This window comes from Capra hircus, chromosome 23, assembly GCF_001704415.2.
Source record: "Capra hircus breed San Clemente chromosome 23, ASM170441v1, whole genome shotgun sequence".
Classification (NCBI taxonomy): domain Eukaryota; kingdom Metazoa; phylum Chordata; class Mammalia; order Artiodactyla; family Bovidae; genus Capra; species Capra hircus.
Window position 1 is genome coordinate 38,572,432 of NC_030830.1, and position 20,527 is coordinate 38,592,958.

Here is a 20,527-nt window from a genome sequence, read left to right on the forward strand (position 1 = left end):
AATTTTGCAGGTCTGTTTCCTTGTCTGCAAAATGAAGGCTGGGTAAGCTCAAGGTTCCTTTCTAGTTGTAAAAGTAACCAGGATCATGTTCTGCCTCTCTGAGTCCTGGCTCGCCCTCTATAGAAGGGGGACAGCAACAATGACAGAGGAGGAACAGCCTAGAGTCTCCAATTCTGCAAGCCTGGTGAACAGGTGCCTGGTTTGTCGAAAGGGCCATTTCTCCTGCTGAATGTGGAGCACATGCTCCTGAAGCGATGTGGCCACAGGGCAGCTGAGGTGTGGGAGGCAGGCTGGACCTTCCACAACTTCCAAAAGGCAGCGCTGCTAGGGAGGAAAACATCAGAAACCGTCCTCGCCCCTCTTCCAGGGGTCCGCGAGACAGACAGACAGAGCATTCTCTAGCTGGGAGTCTGCAATGGCTAGTCAGCCCCATTCTTTTTTTTTTTTTTTTTTTGCGTTTTTCAGACAGATATTTTAGTCAACCCCATTCTTCATGCAACCATTGATGGCCCTGGCCTCCTGAGGAGGGAGAGGGCTGCAGAGATTAGGTGAAGGGCAGGCCCCACTGACAACCATAAACACACACAGCGGCTGCTGCCCATTAGAACATTTATTTCTCAGAGAGAAAATAAGTTTAAGACAGTCATATTATAGTAGGTAAAATTAACTCTTGTATTCTTTACAAGCATAGATTTTTCTGTTTATTACCTCTCTTATACCATCTGTTATAAACAATTCTAGAAAGCAAATAAAGTTACTTTCTACAATAAATAGAGCATCGTGTGCTTCACAGCAGACGCGACTGAGACACATAGGCCCCATGCCACAGCAGGATCTGAGCCGTTTCCCGTTCTAAAAGAGCAGTTTTAAAAATGAGACTCAGAGACGGAAAGATTCAGAGACTAAGAAAAAGAAAAAAGGAGAGAGAGACTAAGAAAGAGAAAGTGTTGGGAGGCAGAGACACACAGAAAGAGAAAGCCCCAAGATCTTACAACACAGGTTGAGACAAAGGTCACAGAGTCCACAGCCGACCGACTACCTGGGGAGGGGGGACGTATTGGCTCCTTTAAATAAAACACACTGTGTGCATTTAAAATACTCAGCCACACAATGGAGGACTCCAGTAATGGAAACTATAGGCCTGAATAATTTAGAACAGTATTTTACAATTATATACACTATGTCCTTCCCTAGCCATAGGCATTGTAGTTTTATTATTGTACAAAATCCAAAACCCCGTCCTTTATTATGTTATAGAGAGTTTTGTTGGTTCCCTTTTAAACTCTGGCTCGTGTCCCAAACGTATAAGAAGTCGTGGCGGTTGGTAGGTTGTATTTTTAAAAAGTCAAGTGCGTAAAAATGGCAGTGATCTCCCCAGTGACTTCGTTTTGTCCAAAACTCCCCTATGAAAAATTTAAAACAATTAAAAAGAACATCAGGTTAAAAATCAACATGGCGATCAGTGGCCGGCAACCTGGCCCTGCAACTTTGGTGCTTAGGAGGTGAAAAGAAACATCAGAGAACAGACATCGAAGCCTCTGAAAGTTGTGTTGGTTTGTCAGTCAGCATTCCCCCGTTTCACAGTTTTTGTTTTTTTTTTTTCCCTTCTGTTTTTGAGAAGGTAAAGGTGGAGAGGGGGTTGAAGGAAAAGAGGGAAGGGGACAGAGGGTTTGAAAGAAAAGTGCTGCGTTCCTTGCAGCTTAGAGCAGCAGAGGCTGGGCAGGGCAAGCACAGCACAGGAACATGCTGGACTATAGGCCCCTCGCCATCCCTGGTGGTAATGAGAGCCTAGAGGCTGCAGGACAGAAAATGAAAACCCATGAGGAGGCTAGGAGGAGGGAAAGGGCAGACCCGGCCAAAGGGCACAGCTTCACCCCAACAGCCCACAGAATCCACATGGACAGATGGCCACGGGCACCAGAAGCCTGGTCTGCTGATGGGAGCCCGCCCAGCCTAAGCCCACCTCTCTGCAAGGCAGAGGCCCGAGGCCCCGCCCCAATCCAAGGGGGCAGCTCTCACAGTCTGGCCTCTGCTGTTTGCCTGCAGCACATACAAGGGGAGGGGAGGTATGCTGGTGAAGGGGTCACCCAAGTGGTAGCTAGCAGCTGGCCTCAAAGGGAATGAGACATAAAAAGAAAAAAGATCAGTTTGGTGATGGTTTCTGTCAGTTTGGCACAAGAGAAAGCTGGGAAAGGAACACAGGAGAAACAGAGGCTGGGCAGAAGATGGTTCAGGCAAGAGGTAGGAGGAGGGGTGATGGAGGGAGAGGGTGAGCTCCGTGAGATTCCCACAGGACCCGAGTGTATCCACAGCACCTCTGGGGTCAGCGTTAGCGCCTCGCTCACCCTGAGGTGTAGTTAGCTGGAGTGAGTTGGAGGGCACCAGGCGCACCCTTGAGCAAGCCCAAGACCTCTTGCTTTCCAGGGCCAGGTTCATCTCCGTGGCTGGGCCCAAGCTTCACAGCTGTTTCTACTGCTAACTGGTTCTTCAGTGGACCAGCCCCGGGGGAGCTCAGGTGGGAGTTTTTGGCACAGCAGGCCCACCAGGGGAATTACGCAGTTAGTCAAAACTGGGGCCTTGCCCTTGGGGAGGACACAGCCCAGTCCCTGGCCTGCCATAGGAGGGGGAAGCTGCCAGCCGTATGCCTGGCTGGGGCCGGAAGAGGCTTCTCTGTGCCCTGCAGGACGGAGGCAGGGTGGGCCCCCCTCTTACAGGTAGCTGGAGGTGACGAAGGAGTGGGGCCCCCGCACTCGGCTCAGGTGGATCATCGCACGGTCGTAGGCCACCTGAACTGACTTGCGGATGCTGGTCTTGCGGCCTTCCAGCATCTTGAGCTTGTCCACAGTGTCTTCCACACCGAGGGGCAGGACTTTGTCCCTTGGAAGCCACTGCCTAAAATATAAGCATAGTAAGAGGCCTGGACCGTAGTGGGTCCCACAGGAGGCTCCTCTGGATTCACTTGTCCATGACCAGCAAAGCCGGGGGGAGGGGACAGGGAGAGGGAGGCAGACTGGGACGCTGCAGGCAGGAGGCCACAAAGGGACTCATTTTGTAGCCAGGCCCTTATCTGGGCCCCAGAACACTCGGCTTAGAAGGTTGCTGGAGGGAAGCCCATGTGCCCCTTGGGAGACTAGCTAAGCCATCTGGAGGGCTCTGAGCCTCGCCCTGCCTTGGGGAGTCAGGCAGCTATGTTGAAGAAGTGGAGCTGATGCCAGGAATCAATGAAATGATTTCTGGTGGGGCCTACACCTGTAGTGTTTAAAAGATCCCTGGGTGAGTTGAACATATGGCTGAGAGCCCAGCCTCTGGAGCCAGATCCTGGTTTATTTCCCAGTTCTAGCTATAGGTTCTTGGCTTTCTGAGCCTCAGCTTCCTCATCTGCAAAATGGATTGGGAGGGGATTAATGAAGATTTAAATGAGGATCAAATGAAATCACTCATATAAAGCAATCTGCCTAAGGACATGGGGTAAATGCTTGACAGATGATAGTTATCAGCTAGTCCTGCCTCCCCACTCTACAGAAGCAGGGGTGAAAGAATCCTCCTGCTGGCCTTTTTAAACCATGAGCAGACAAGCCCCTTGGAGTGCGTTCTGCACTTTCCACAACTCCCCCCCACCCGCCCAGGACCAAGACACGCATTCCCGCAGCCACTGGGAGCAGTGGCAGATTATAGGCTCTCAAGTGAGTCTCTCTCCAGGAATCACCCCCACCAGGGACAGCCAGCATTCAAGGCCTGGTTGATGTTGGGGTATAGGGGCACAGCCCCCATTTCTAACATCTCTAATGAGCTCAAACAGATCAGCTGTGGCCTCTGCAGCAAGCACACTGCAGTTCAACTGCTTTCTCTGCCTAGGGCTGCACTCCTCACCCTTCCTGCCCACAGCTCTTCCCAAGAAGCCTCTAACACAAATCTCCATCTCAGAGTGTTTCTCAGAGACTGATATACCAAACTCCTCAGTTACCATTAACACTGTTCATCACTGTTATTCCTAACACTAAATTACTACTATCATGGCAAACGCAGAGACTAGCTGCTGGCAGGTAACCTTTTGCTTTCAACTGAGCACACAGGCGGAGTGGCTGAGTCCACAGCGCTGTGTACCCCCAGCATGTCAGCATTAGAACAGCATCCCAGTCAGGCTCCCCAGCCTGCATCCCGGCGCACCCTTCCAGCGGCAGCACGCACTCACCAGGTGCGTTTGTTGTCAAAGAAGAGGACAAGGAAGAGCTTCTCTCCAGCCTCGGCCTGTTTCTGCTCGCCCAGCTTCAGCACATCCAGGGGGGGAACAGGGATGGGGACACCATTGTGCAGGAGGCCCTCCCGGGGCATCTTGGGGTCGATGATCTGAAAGCAGAGGGGAGAGGATTCAGCAAGGGACAGACGGGTGAACTGTGCAGCCTGCTGCGGGACTAGGCACTGAGCCACTCTACACCAGAGCTATGCAGCGGACTGGCCCTGCCTGACTCGGTGAGGGAGGGGCTGACCTCTTCCAATGACCCTCAGTACCCCAAACGTACATCTCGACTCCATTTCCCCAGACACCGTCCTAATCCTTCGGCTCTTTCCAAAAAGAAAGCTTGCTCCATCAACTGTCAGGCCCCAAAGCTGAAAGAGAAGTTCTGGGAAGCCAAGGTCAGGGATTATCAGAAGTGAGTGGACTATCTCTGATGTCCAGGTCAGATAGATAAACACGTTCCTCCCAATGTCCCTTAGGGGAGAGAGGTTGTTTACTTCCCTGCCAATTTCCCTTTAGAACCTGTATAATTCATTTCAAACCCTCAGGGGCCTTCCTAGACACCATGGCTGTGAGAAAGGTTTTGCCTCAGCTAGAGGGTCCATCCCCTTATTTCACCTAAACATATCTTCTGGTTACCCACCACCTTCTTGTCTATTATCCTTCTGGTGTGTAGACCAGATACAACTTTAACATCCCATGGTAAGATTAGAGAGAAGCCAAGAGGCTGAGCTTGGAGGGCTGCTGGAGAGGGGAGAATGATGTGGCTGGAAACAAGGGCCACTGGAAGAATCAGTCCTTGAGGCTGCATGCTCCACAGGGGCAGGGGCTTAGCAAAATGCCTGGTGGCATCAACACAACAATAACTCACCAGTCTATTGAGTACTGACACTGTTACTGAAGCTTCTAATTAGTCACATATCATCTTATTTCATTCTCTTGCTAATGCTGAGAAGTCTGCTGCCTACAGAGGAAAATGCCAAGCACAGAAGGATACAGCTGGCTGGGACAAAAACCAGGCACCTGGACTTGGGGCTTGACTGCCCACCGCCTCTTGCACAGCCCCCTGCTTTGGCTGATAGTGTTTGTGCACCAAGGCCGGGGAGACTTGGAAACTTACCGAGGAAGCAGCTTTCCCCAGAGATGGAAAAATCGTAATTCCTATACCCTGTCCCAGGGGGCCTCTTCTCATAATAATAAATTGCTCTATTTACTTTTGGGTGTCTGCCAGCTTCCTTACATCTGTCTCAAGATAAGCAGCTAAAAGCAGGTGCTCTGGTTAAGAGTTTACTCTAAGGAAGAACCACCCGTACCCTGCCCCCAGCTGTGTGATTTGATAAAAACTCTTAACTCTCAGCCTGTCTGTCCCTCCTAGGACTGATGCTAAAGGTCCTAATGGGAACCACCAGACAAGCTCTCCTGAGCTTCCTCAATCACCAACAGTGGGGCTAGTGCCTGGCTGGGAAACTGGAGGCAGACTGTGAAAAATGTCCCCTCCAAGGGCAGAAACAAGATGGGCAAGTCTCCCTCTTAAGGAGAGGTCACCTCTCTTTTTAAAGAAGACAGAGGCAAATGTACTCCAAAATAATAAATAATGGGCCACACTCACTCAAATGTTATGCAGATGTAAAATAACATGGAAGTAAAGTTTATGATAACATTTAACATATTACATAATAAATGTGTACACCCACTATTTTTACAGCTATAATAAACAATAAATAGAAGGAACAATACAAAATGCTTATAGATGATATGTCAGGATGCTGGAGGTTTGTGTTGATTGTCTATACAAGCTTCTATAATGTAGATATGTAATTTTTAAAGAAAAACTTTTTTTAAAGAACAAGAGCCCCAGAAAATTAAAAACCATGGTCACTATATGTGCAAGTACATATTTAAGTACATAGAGGAAAATGACTGGGAGAGTATAAACCAAAATAAAAACAGAGGTTGTGTTCAGGTGGTGGCTAAATTTAATTGCAAAAGAAAATTATAATTAAGAAGATAATTAAAAAGGAAAAAAAGAGACTAGTTTTAGACTGACTTCTTTGTTTTGGGAGATTTAAAAAGATAAAACCAAACCTGCATAGCCTTAACTTCTTCTTCAACAACTAACCCGGGGGTCTCACCGAGAGCAGAGGGCAGAGCCTGTGAAGGCAGCCCCAGGCCCAACCTCCCCAGCGCTGGGTCACAGTGTGGATTTCCCTCCTGCCCCTGCTAAGGAGTGGGGGAGGCTGGCAGCATGGGTTCCGATATGACTCCAGCAAGTGGTATAACCTCTGGGAGCTACAGTTTCATCACAAGTAGAAAAAAGATCAGAGTTCTTGCACTCTTTACCTGAAGAAGCTGCTGTGAGACCAGAAAGAGCCATAGACACAAATGAGCAAGGAGAGGCTCAGAGCTTTGTGTGCACACATAGGCTGGCAGGGTGGTTCTCAGCTCCCACTACAGATCACTGGGGAAGTATTTTTAAAAAAATATTCATGCTTGGGTCTGGTTTCAGAGTCTAATATGGTACTTTTGAGATGGGGCCTCAGTATCTGCACTGTTTAAAATTCTCCGAGATGATTCTGCTATGTCTCAAAGGTTAGAGTCAGTATTTACCAGGGCCAGATGGACATGACCTTCCCAATCAAGATGGTAAAAATAGAATTTTTAGCTACTACTGGTGGGAGTATAAACTGGAAAGTGAAAGTGTTAGTTGCTCAGTTGTACCCAACTCTTTGCGACCCCATGGACTGTAGCCCACCAGACTGCTCTGCTCATGAGATTCTCCAGGCAAGAATACTGGATGTGGGTAGCCATTTCCTTCTCCAGGGTATTGAACCTGGGTCCCCCGCACTGCACGCAGATTCTCTGCTGAGCCACCAGGGAAGCCCCATATAAACTGGGGTTGCCCCTAACTTTCTAAGGGGCAACTTGGCAATTTGCATCAGAATTTTGCATATGCCCCAAAGAAGACATTCCTAAGACTTCTTCACTGTAAAGAAATAATCATAGACGTGCACAAATGTTAAACTACAATGATGCTTACTGCTGGCTGTTTGTCATAGTGAAACATTCAAAATGATCTAAATGACCGACAAGAGAATGGTTAAAATAAGGTACATGCATACAGCTGAAGACAACACAGCCGTGACAGTGATGCCAATGAAGAACGTTTGATGGCATGAGATACGCACACACATGGTGTGCTGTTAAATGAAGGGAAGGTTTGAACAGCACATGGTCTAACATTTATGCATTAAACAACAAAAAATATCAGGGCTGAGGGTATACATCAAGAGGTAATCTCTGAACAGATGGGACTATGGGTGACTTTGAACTCAGTGGCTCAAAACACAGGCTTTGACATTACACACTGTCAAATTCCAACCCTGCCACTTAAAAGCTAGATGACCATGGGTAACAGATCTTCAGTGTTTTCCCCTACAAAATGAGAATAATCATACCTTTCTCCATATTTCAAGGACTTAGCATAACAGACATTTAGCCAAACAGCTAAGCATTATTAGCAGATTTTATAATTCTCTACAATGAGCACATATAACTTTTATGCATAATAATAATTTTTCCATTTAGCAAATAAATATACTCTATTAAAACTCTAAGAGCCCTAGCCTCTGTCTGCATACTGTAACCTATTTTAAGTACCCTAAGCCTAGCTGGTGTGACCCACCCAGGCTGGGATAAAACCTCCCTCCCTTCTGCAGCTAAAGGCACCCTGACTCCCAACCACACTCTGCTGGCTTGATCCAATCAGATAAGCCCTCAAGGCAAGGTAGGGGCCAGAATCCCCCAGGGGAGGGAGAATGGAAGGGCAGACTCACCAAGGCAGGGTAGGAGGGGTAACCTCGGCACTTGGCCCACACCAGCTCCAGGGGCTCCAGGTCTCCGCGGTCTTCAAAGGGCATCAGGAGGCTTCTGCCTGGGGGTGGTGGAGGGGAGGAGACAGGGGGGCTTGGAATAGCTCCCAGGAGGCCTGCCTGGGGCCTCCATTTGACTGGAGCAGTCCAGGAATGAGTCAACAACATCCCCTCCACCCTTCCTCTTCCCTACCCTCTCCTGAGTTCTTAAGACTAGATTAGGGGTCAGCAAACTTGTTCTTTAAAAGGTCAAATAGCACATATTTTAGGTTTTGTGTGCTACATGTCTCCACTGCAGCTACTTATCTCTGCTGCTGTATCATGAAAGCGCTCACGGGTAATTCCTAAATGAATGAGCACTGTTGCGTCCCCATAAAACAATTTCTGGACACTGAAATTGGAATTTTGTATAAATTTCTGTATTACAAAATATTAATATCATTCTCCTTTTGATTTTCAATCATTCGAAAAAAATGTAAAAACACTCTTAGCTCATGAAAGTGAAAGCGTTTGTGACTCCATGAACTGTAGCCCACTAGGCTCCTCTGTCCATAGAATTCTCCAGGCAAGAATGCTGGAGTGGGTTGCCATTTCCTTCTCCAGGGAATCTTCCCGATCCAGAGATTGAACCTGGGTCTCCTGTATTGCAGGCAGATTTTTACCAAGTGAGCCAACAGGCAACAGGTTACAGTTTGCTGACCTCTAAACTAGAACCCTAGGTTGATGTTCCTTGAAAAAATATAACTACTTCATTACCAGGAATACAGACTATACGGCAGCTTGGCAAAGCCACAGACTGCTCTCTGGGCCTCCCTGACTGGTGGGCCTCCAGATGACAGCTTCATGGAAAAGATGCCTAGGACAAACATCCCAGAAAAACTACCTGCTAAATGAGTTCTTTTCTGGCACGGCCACACCTGGCTACAGGTCACCTTGCTGCACAGCACTCAGCAGAGGTTCTCTCTGTGCCTGTTTTGTCAGAATCTTGCACAGGTCCTGGGGCAGGCACATGTCTTCAGCTTTCCTTGTTCTGCACCTAACGCACTCGCACACAATGGGTCCTTCACAAACATCTCTGAACACAAACAGGAACCTCCCTTCCCCTTCCCAGCCTATAAACTAGCAACAGTGAGGGGACCACACTAGACTAAGGAAAAACGCCCAAATTCCACAGAGTGGAAATTATGTTCCTAAGGAAACATTACCTCCCATGTTAATAATTTTTTAAAAAATGTATCACTGGTAATGAGGTCTTGTTTTCTACCTACTGAATCAATAGCAATAACCACAAAAAGATAAAATCCAGCATGACTGAAGAGGCAGGCTGCGGGGACACTGGTGCAATCATGTACTGCTGAGGAAACTGCGGACCAGTCTAATCCTTTCACAACACAATCCGGTGGCAAGTCTCAAGAGCCATAAAAAAGCATGAACCATCTGTTTCAGTAAATGCTTTCCCTGGGAATTTGTTCTTAGAAAAATAACTTTTAAAATGACTGAGAGGCATTTGGACAAAAATATGGGTTCACTGCTTTATGTATAGTGTTAAAAGTTGGAAATAACCAAATGTCTAACAATGAAACAAGTACGTAAATTATAATACATTGATTGGAAAGTTAACATTGAAAAAAGCAAAATATGAAAGAGCATGAGTTCTGCTTTAGCATTCTGTTAAAAATGTGCCTGAAATACATGGAAGGCAACGTAGAGAAACGAAGACAATGGTGTTAAGGTGATGGAACAGTGAAAGGTTGGTTTCCTTTTTAAATCTCCTTTGACATTATTTTAATAATTACATGGTTCTTAAAATAAGAATAAAATGTCACTACCTGAAGCACAAAGTACGTGCCAAATCCATTCCCAGTTATGCATTAGATGCTGTACAAGTTAATCCAGACATGAGCCCTGCCTTCTAGGCACTGACAGACAGCAAGGAAATATGCAGGCATGCATTCATCAACACACATATGAAAAAAGAAATGGATGCTAAGGGAAAATAAAGCAGTTGGGAATAGGAAATAGGGGAAGAGAAGCCCTGAAGCCTGTATGTTAGATGGAAGCTTCAAAGACAGGGCATCCAGAGTGCACGCCCTCCACGGGACGGCTGGACACAGCTGTGCTCAGAGGACAGCTGCCCTGCACCTGCCCCACCTGAGCACCACCTAGTCCTCTCCTTTGGCTCCACCCTGCCCTTCATTCCCTCAGGCCCAGGAGATGACATCCAAGCACTTTACTGTTTGGACCTGCTGGAATAGACTTTCTCATGGGGAGAGGGGTGGAAGTACTGGATCACATGAAATTACAAGGTCATGTGTGAAATTCAGTAACATGGAGCAGACTGGAAATATCTGTCAAGAATATAAATGGATACTTCCTTCAACATAGCAAGAGTATATCTGTAGATATACTCCCCAGGGATACAAAATGAGCTTTGTACCTGGTTGCTTACTGCAACACTGACTATGACAACTTCATGAAAACAATCTAAATGTCCATCTGCAGAGGGCCGGCTGAGTACGTGACAGCACTCCTATGTAGTGGGGCATCAGGCAGCCAATAAAAAGCACAGATGAATCTCCAAGATACATTATTAACCGAAAAAAGGCATGGTTTAGAGGAACGTGCATGTTAGGCTTCCCTGCTCACTCTTGAACATATGTACAAGTTTTTGGCTTGTGTACGTACGGATTACATCTGGAAAGACACAAAAGAAACCTCTAAACACTGGCTCATTCTGACTTTTTTTCACCAAAGCATGTGTCACTTATTCAAAATAAGATGAATTATTTAAGAGGAAGGAGACATCTCCCTGCCCAGTGTCCCTGGGTCTGGAGGAGTTCAGGGTCTGGCTGTGGTTCTTCGGAAGGCCTGGTTCCCCCAGAGGCACCTGTATAGCACTCCTTACCTGAGCTGTTGTAGTCGGAGTCTCCATTCACACCTTCCAGGAAGGGTACTCGAGACAGGGCTGGCTTCCCTCGGCTGCGTTTGGGAGGTGTCCGACCACTGAATATAGGGAGGGAGAGGGGAGTGAAATGAGCAGTTTAAATGGCTAACACATCCACTTCTGCTGTTTCATCTCTGCCAGGGGCAGAGTTGCAACAACTCTTCAAGGAGAATGGTTTCTCACCTTCCCCTAAAAATTCACACAAACCCATGACATACTTCTGACCAAAATGTTCCCACGAGGCTTAAGGAAACATTTCACCCGTGTGGAAGGACTGAACTTGGAAAGTGAAGCCTGCTCCCCTGCCCAGGGATACTGGATTCACCCAGAGGGTCGATCACCTCAGGCACTTGTCAATCCTTCCACAGTCTAAGCAGTCAGGCCACGAGGAGGGCCTGTTCTCATATCCGCCCAGAATCCTTAACTCTGTGGTTCACACAGCTTGTCTAAGAAACCAATTTCTTTTTGAGGCACAAAAATCTGCCTCATTCCCAAATTTTCTATAATGGACATGCCTTACTTCCTTAATTAGGAAAGACATTTTTAAATTGGAAAAACAATCTACTTCTCACTTCTACTTTATGTGTGTGAAGTTTTTCTTAGACAGAGATGGATTTTTTTTAACAAGCAAGCAGACGGGGTTTTTTTTTTTTAATACGGTTATTGCAAGGAGGAAAAAAATCATATATTAGATAAAGACTAGATGGTAATAGGCAAAAATGAGACTAGTAATACAAGAATAATGATATAACTGGAACCCACATAGGCACTAGTATTTTTAAATTGCTTCCAATGCAATTTCTAATGTACCACCATAGTTAGAAGCCTTTGGCCAAGAATGATGTGGCTATGGTTTTTTTTTTTCCCAATCAAACTTTAAAAACTATTACTGCTATATGCTGCTGCTGCTAAGTCGCTTCAGTTGTGCCCGGCTCCGTGTGACCCGATAGATGGCAGCCAACCAGGCTCTGCCATCCCTGGGATTCTCCAGGCAAGAACACTGGAGTGGGTTGCCACTGCCTTCTCCAGTTACTGCTATATAATTATTCCAATAACAAAAATGCTTAAAAGACAGGCCAACAACCTGTAGCAGAGCAGAAATGCATAAGAAACCTCTAGTAGCGTAAGAGGTTGAGGTTAAGACTGGTTGGAGAGTAGAGTGCTCCTGTTTTACTGAATCATAACTGACTTTATCATGGTCTTACACAGAAAACCCAGCACAACCAGAACCTAATCAATCATAATCCTTCACTAACTAGCAGGTTGGGAGCTTTATTCCTGCTGGTCAGGACCTGTTGGGGAAAAAACAAAAGAACACCCAGTTCATATTCAGGATTCAGTTCCCATGCACCCTACAAAAATCTGTCACTGGGCTTAGAGAATCTGAGTTCCTATAAAAATGTAAGAAATGGTAGTTCTATTAGGAAAGCCTCTCCAAGTTTACATCATGGATCTGGGGAGACATCTCCAAATACAACAGAGGAGGTTGCAACCCAGTGGCTATGAGAGAAACTCTGGAGCCAGACTACCTGGGTTCAAAATCTGACTCTTCTACTCATTCATTCTGTTACCCTGAGCAAGTTAGTTAGCCTCTCTGAGGCTTGTGTTCCCCATGTGATAGTATGAGGATTTTATGGGTTAGTATACAGAAAGCACTCAGTACAGCACACACTAAGTACTCAATAAACAGCAAGTATATAGTAAATATTGTTGTATGTGCAGGCTCAGCCACTAAGTCGTATCCAACTCTTTGTGACTCCATGCACCAGACTCCACAGGATTTTCCAGGCAAGAATGCTGGAGTGGGTTGCCATTTCCTCCCCCAGAGGATCTTCTCTACCCAGGGATGGAACTGAAGTTTCCTGCATCTCCTGCATTGGCAGGTCGATTCTTTATTACTGAGCCATCTGGGGAGCCCAAATATTGTTACATAAAAGGCACTAAATTTTAATGTCTCACTTTAATATTATAAATTACTAATGTTATACTATAGGAGGATGAGCTCTGAGAAGCATGAGCTCAATGGGATAGGATACAACACCAAAACTAGATCCCTATTTCCTTGTTTTACAGAAAAAAAGCACAAGTGACTCAATCATGGCTGGCATTTTTTCAACCCTCTCTCCAAGTTACCCAGGCCTAAGCAGACAGCCCAATCTATAAGTATTTTGTTTACTGGTTTAACATTTATCTCTCCTTTCTAGAAGATAAACTCCATGAGAACAGACATCTTATCAGGGCTTAGAACAGTGCCTTGCTCAATTAATAATTGAGCAAATGACCCATAGAAAATAGGGCAGCTCCAACTTGCTCAGAAAATCATTAGAAAAGATAAACCCAGAGACAGGAGGGGAAGGGGATGGGATTAGTAACCAGAAATTCTTTCAAGGTTCTTTATCCTACAGTCATATGATCCCAGTCTAATTAATAAGGAAAATCTTCCTTTATGTACTTACCACCAGTGTTAAGGAGGGAGGAGAGAAGGGAGGGAGAGAGAGAGAGAAAGAAAGAAAAAATTCTGTGGTTTAAGTTCTAAATCTCCTGTTTCAAACTCTGAAATTCTACTGAGAACCACTGAGTTAAAGAGGAAATGCCTTCCAAGGGCATTGTTTCCACAGTAAGCAGGAACCCAGAGATACTGGTGGCTTTGGCATGCTCTGCAGAAAGGCAAGCAGTGTGAAGAGGCAGGCTAGCCAGAGCCTGGCCTGGCTTGCTCCTCTGGCTCACAGCTGGGAAGAGTGCCCTTTGTGGAGAGAGGAGCCCAATACACCTTCCACTTTTAGTCATGGGCTAAGCGGGGACAGTGTGATAACCCCACTCCTAACTGAGTTTCCAGGCACCCTGTCTTTGAAAGGAGTCAGGAATTTCAACCCAGGACCAGGCTAGCAGCATCCTGTAAGATTCTGAAACCTCTGCCTCTTCTCTATGCCTAGTAAGTGTGTTTACCCATCCACTCCCCTTTTTACTCTAGGGCTTCAACAAAGAGAGAGAAAGCTAGGACATATCTGCGGCTTTGCGGGGAAAATCTCAAAGCCCCACTGAAGGCTGGGCCTTGCTGTGGTCGGGGGGCAGCCCAGGCCCAAGGGGCAGCGCTAGGGTAAAGCGAGAACCCAATAGAACCTACACCCAGCCTGCCTTGGAGGCAATTCAAACAAAGACACAGAGTTTTCTGGTGCTGTCCTGCAACTCGTTCCCCTGTTCTGCAACCAGGATCCATCCAGTCGCCATGTGGAGGAACCACGAGGTCAGCCTTCAGGATAAGTCATTTTCCCTTTGTGGCACCGAGAGTCTCCCATTTCCAAGAGTCCCACACTCCCTGGTATCTTGCAGAGGACACAACACAGAGCAGAGATTCAGTAAACTCTTAGACTTGGAAGATACTTGAAGGTTCTGCTCTCAGATATCCTCCCTTTAGGTGAAAGAATGGGAAGAGAAACCCACCCCTTCCCAGATCAAGGATGGTAGAAGAGCTAGGGCCTCTGTCAGAATAAAGTCAACACCAACCTTCTTATCTGCTCATTTCTTACTCCCACACCACACTTCTAAAGAGGCCATTGCTATGACACCCCAAAAAGCAAAGGACAAAACCATCTATAACTGGGTTATCTATGGGCTGGGGAGTGGGTGGGAACTGGCTCAAATGCCAGCTTCCCTGGGCAACACAGTCCTGGCTGGCCCCACCCCCTGGAGCCCATTCAGCTCTACAAACCCTGTGAAGCATGAGCCCCACTCCTCCCCTGCAGTCAGATCAGGCCTAACAGTCAAGAGCTACCAGAACCACAGACAAGTGGCCTCAGGAAATAGCAGGGGTAGGGAAAGGAAAAAACTGAGATCAGCCGGAGGAGGTTCAATCTGCAGCTGGAAGGAAATTAAATGGAGAGGTAGCAGAGCTGCCGGCAAAGCTCTGGGACAAGGGCTCTTACCTGCAAGCTTCAAAGGCCAGTCCACTGCCGAGACCCAAACTACATTCTGAGTCAGATCCACTTTCGGTGTGTTTTCCAAAGCCGTTGGTCACGCCTGCCAAAGACACACAGAGTGAGCCTGAGTACAGAAACCCCCAACCCCTGACATGCCACAGTGTGAGGCAGCCGCCTTGGGAGGGCTCGGGGAGGAGGGGTGGAGAGGCCAGCAGGCCCCTTTTCTAGGGAAATGGGTCTCAGGTGGTGGAGAGAATCTGATGAAGTTGGGGGAAGACGGTGGGTAGCGCAAGGAGCAGACACTGCATTTTCCTTCCCATCCTTCTGGGTATTCTTGAAGGAAAACAGCCCACAACTCATTCTAGTTAGTGTCACTTGACTCCAGTGGGAAATACCAAGACCTCCTCACTCTGGCTGGCTCACGAGACCCTGAATCTGCTTCTAATTTCAAGCCTCAATTATCGGGGAGTCTACTCTGCCTCTTGGGGAGCCCACCCACCTTGCCTCTTTAGATAAACAGTCACACACCCTATCCATCACATGGCTGGCAACAACTAGCTTCATTCTTTGGGGATGGTGTCAGGGGAGGCTGGGACCGGATAAGGGCTGTATCAGCCACACCCTGAGATATCTAGCAGAGCTAGTCAAAGTTGAGGATGGGGGAAACTTTCCAGCAGATCCAGAGAGATGAGACCTTCCCAGGATGGGGAGTCAAGATTCCCTGGGTTCTATACTGGGCTCTGAAATATGGGTCCCTTTTCCTATTTAAGCCTTGGCTTCTCTTTTCCTAAAGTGAAGGTAATACTTTTTTACTTACAGAGGATACTATTAAGTATGAATAAGAGAAGGTCTGGTTACAGCAGGAAGCCCTTCAGAGGCAAATGAAGACTGATCATCCCAGGGACATAACTTTCATCTGCTCTGAAATCTTCAACTCTCTATCTACCTATCCAATTCCCAACCACAATCCAGAATCCTACAAGTCTTGAGCCAAGTGCTCAAGAGCTCAAAGTCACATATACCTCAGCCAGAAAACAAGTCACACCTGTGAGAGCAGGTGTCTGAGCCAACATATCCGTGCCCTAACCTGGCTCTGCCTCTAACATTACCACCTCAATTTAAATCACGAAAGCCAGCTGTGCCTCATTTGTAAAGGATCAACACCTGCTTTTGTGAGACTCCACTAAGGCTGTGCAAAAATATTCCTAGGTACCAGGTAGCTGAGAGAGTGGAAGAGAAACAGACTTCAGCCCCAAGCAGTGGGCCCTCAGGCTGCATGAGCCTGGTATCCAGATCTATTTCCCTATGGCAGGATCTTTCATTTTTAGTGCACAGTGCTGTTTGGCTGTGCCTGATATAGCTCAACAGATGACAACAATAACTGCTACCATCTACCGCTATATACCAAGTGCTTTATATAGGCTGCTTCCAATCCTTAAAGCCCCGCAAAGGAAGTATCACTAGCCTCATGTCAGAAATAAGGAATAGAATCAGAGGTTAACTGATATGCCCCAGGATACCCAGCTGGCAAGAAGATGGGATTCGAACTCAAGTCTGCCTAATTAACTTCGGGGCTTCCCAGGTGGCATAGTGGTAAAGAAACTGCCTGCCAATGCAGGAGACATAAAAGACGCCAGTTCGACCCCTGGGTTGGAAGATCTGGAAGAAGGCAAGGCAACCCACTCCAGTAATGCTGCCTGGAAAATCACATGGATAGAGGAGCCTGGTGGGACACGACGACTGAAGTAACTTAGCGCACACACACGGCCTACCTCAGGCTCAAGTCACACACACACACACACACACACACACACACAGCCTCCTTCAGGCTCAAGTCTCACACACACACACACCACACAGCCTCCTTCAGGCTCAAGTCACACACACACACACACACCACACACAGCCTCCTTCAGGCTCAAGTCACACACACACACACCACACACACAGCCTCCTTCAGGCTCAAGTCACACACACACACCACACACACCACACACACAGCCTCCTTCAGGCTCAAGTCACACACAGACACACACCACACACACACACCACACACACAGCCTCCTTCAGGCTCAAGTTCCTGACACACACACATACCACACACACAGCCTACTTCAGGCTCAAGATTCTGGCTCAAGTTCCCAACATACACACGGCCTACTTCAAGCTCAAGTTCCACACAGACACACAGAAAGCCTACTTCATGCTCAAGTTCCTGACACACACACACACATACCACACACACAGCCTACTTCAGGCTCAAGTTCCTGACACACACACACCACACACACAGCCTACTTCAGCCTCAAGTCACTCACTCACACACACACACACACCACACACACAGCCTCCTTCAGGCTCAAGTCACACACAGACACACACACACAGCCTCCTTCAGGCTCAAGTTCCTCACACACACACACACACACACACACACACACACACAGCCTCCTTCAGGCTCAAGTCACACACACACACACACACACACGGCCTACTTCAAGCTCAAGTTCCACACAGATACACACAAAGCCTACCTCAGGCTCCAGTTCATCACACACACACATACAGTCTACTTCAGACTCAAGTTCCACACACACACACACACACACACACACACACAGCCTATTTCAGACTCAAGTTCCACACACACACACACACAGCGCCTACTTCAGCCTCAAGTCACACATACACACGTGCTACTTCAGGCTCAAGTTCCTGACTCTATATAGGCTCAAGTTCATACATACATACATATACACATACACATATACCCTATTTCATACACACATACACATATACCCTATTTCATACATAGATACATACACACACACCCTATTTCAGGCTCAAGTTCCTGACTCTATATACCATCCTCCTGCTCTAATACAGGCAAGCTTGGGCCAGATGGGAAGGGAAGGTATTGCTTGAAACAAAGTGTTAGGCAGGAAGCAAGCAAAACAGAGAAAAGCATGTGTTAACCACACAGTCCAAACCCACCACATAACAAGACATGAGAAGCAAAACCCAGCGGAGGCCCCTCCCTGCCAAGTGAGCTGGGCTTCCATATCCCACCGGGACTAAACTGCTCTGTCTGGTAACGGAGACCCTGCACATTCAGGCCCACCTCGCCCTGTGTGTTGGTTCCTGATGCTCCAGGAAGCCCCTCTCCAAACTGTTCCTCACAGGCACTCTGTCCTTGGTTCCACATACCACGGCTGGAGCCCTTTGCTGCTTTTCACCCTGTGCTCATCCTCAGGGCCAGCTCAGGCACTGTCCCCTCATGAAGCCTTCCCAACCCTCTCAGCTCTCATTCCCTGACACATAACCACACACTGTCCAGCACTGGGGCATCTCTGCACCTCAGGACACCATCTAGTCTCCCCAGTGGGCCATGGACTCTTTCCGTGCTGCTCCCGAGTCTGCCTCATTCCTCTCAGTGAGCAGCCTGTGCTGGACATGCACTAAGGACTGCTTGGTGACAAGCCCTGAATACCATCTCCTAGGACCCCTTGGCTCATTTTGCTGTGCCCACAGATTCTTGTTTCTCAGACACGCAAGCATGTTTCCACACGCAGGGCCCATGCACTTGCTGGTCTATTTTTTTGGGAACATCCTTTTCCCAGATACCCCAAAAGCTCACACCTCTGGCTCCTTCAGATCTTTACTCAAATGTCACCTCCTCAGAAAGCCTTCCCTGGCCACCCTCTCTAATACTACCTCAGCATCCCCTGTCCCTCTTCCCTGCTGGACTTTTCTCCACCACTTCTAATATGAGATACAATTTACTTATTTGCTTTCAGTCTAACTTCTCTACAAGGGACTTCTCTGTTTTATTTAATGATTTCCCCCACACACACAGTAGTGCCTACAATAATGCCTGATATAAATATTTGATAAATGAATGAACTAAAATGAAGGTAGGAACCATTTTATCACATACAGCTTTGTATTCCCCTAAGGGCCAAAGAGAGCCCTTAGGGCCAGACACAAGCTGGCCCTCTCAAAACACTTGCTCAAAGCCCGCTTCCCCAGGCCAGTGCTCATGTGCCAGGCCCAAGTGTGCGCTGTGGAGCCAGCCTCAACGCTACTACTGGCATCCACAGGGGCCACTATGGACACAGATGACTGGGGAGGTGCTGGCTGCCAAGCAAAGCAAGAAAGCATAAGAGGAGAGAGAGAAGTCTCAGGCGAGGTCACCTGTCTCTTCCTCCTGCTGGGGGGACCTCTCCCCTTCGCTTTGACTACAGCTCCTGCTCCTCAGCCGCTTCCGGGAGTGTCGTTCATCCTCGACGCTGGCGGGAGACATGGGAGAGTCCGCTGTGCCATGGTCCTCACCATTCTCCAGGGCCCTGTCTGGGCTCCTCTGGAGCTTAACCCCGTTTCTGGCCTTCTTGAAGAGGACTGACGTGCGGCGGCCCACGCCACTGAGTGGGGCGCCAGTGGGGGATGTGTCGGGGGCCATGAGGGACACTCTGTTGATGCCATTGTCACTGAGCAAGCGTTGCAAGGGCTCACTCCCTAGCTGCAGAGGTGATTTTTCCAAAAGCTCATCTTCTTCCGCTTTTCTGGGCTTGAGGAATCGGCTTGGAGGCTTGCTATCATTGATGGGTTTCAGAGTGGGGGGATCTGGAGGCGATTCTTGCTCAGACAAGGAAGGTGCAGGTCCAGTGGGTTCCAGGGTTGGTGGGGGAGGCATTTTGGAGTCATCTGTTAGAGAAAAAGAGAACCTGCTTGAACATTATAGAAAAAGTCTGCCCCTACAAGTCAGATAATGACACTGACAACTCAGAGCCCAAAGCACAGGCTGTCAGCACACTTGAGACGCATCCCAGCTCTCAGATTTGAGGTGAACAAAAGGTAGGACTAAACTACGTCGATGTGCTTCCCAGGTGGCTCAGTGGTAAAGAATCTGCCAGCCAAGCAGGAGACATGGGTCCAATCCCTGGGTTGGGAAGATCCCCCAGAGAAGGAAATGGCAACCCACTCCAGTATTCTTGTCTGGAAAATTTCATGGACAGCGGAGCCTGGTGGGTTACAGTCCATGGGGTCGCAAAAGAGATGGACACGACTTATCGACTAAACAGAAGCAGCAGTAAGTTTTGTATACGCTGCTGCTGCTGCTACTGCTGCTAAGTTGGTTCAGTCGTGTCCGACTCTGTGCGACTCCATAGATGGCAGCCCACCAGGCTCCGCTGTCCCTGGGATTCTCCAGGCAAGAACACAGGAGTGGGTTGCCATTTCCTTCTCCAGTGCATGAAAGTGAAAAGTGAAAGTGAAGTCACTGAGTTGTGTCCAACTCTCAGCGACCCCATGGACTGCAGCCTACCAGGCTCCTCTGTCCATGGGATTTTCCAGACAAGAGTACTGGAGTGGGGTGCCATTGCCTTCTCTGTTGTATACACTAGTAGCTCTAAACCCTGGCTATCTATTAGAGAACCTGAAACCAAATCACTAAAGATGGAATTCTTTTTTTTTTTAAAAAAAAAAGCTTTCACCAGGTGAGTCTGATAAAGATAGGGTTATAAACCCCTACACCCTGACTAATCAACAATTAGATAAGTCG

General features: G+C 47.7%; 1 protein-coding gene across 2 annotated transcripts in view; it reads right to left on the bottom strand.

Annotated features, from left to right (window-relative positions):
* Positions 593 to 20,527, bottom strand: part of BRPF3 (bromodomain and PHD finger containing 3) — a 35,723-nt gene continuing 15,788 nt past the window's right edge. For both annotated transcript variants that reach the window (XM_018039121.1, XM_018039120.1), the window contains exons 8-13: positions 19,162 to 19,671; positions 14,974 to 15,067; positions 11,012 to 11,109; positions 8,071 to 8,168; positions 4,193 to 4,347; positions 593 to 2,892 (exon numbers count right to left, since the gene is read on the bottom strand). In XM_018039121.1, coding sequence (XP_017894610.1) covers positions 2,709 to 2,892; positions 4,193 to 4,347; positions 8,071 to 8,168; positions 11,012 to 11,109; positions 14,974 to 15,067; positions 19,162 to 19,671 — 1,139 coding nt within the window. In that variant the 3' untranslated portion in view covers positions 593 to 2,708. The remainder of the gene's footprint in view (positions 2,893 to 4,192; positions 4,348 to 8,070; positions 8,169 to 11,011; positions 11,110 to 14,973; positions 15,068 to 19,161; positions 19,672 to 20,527) is intronic.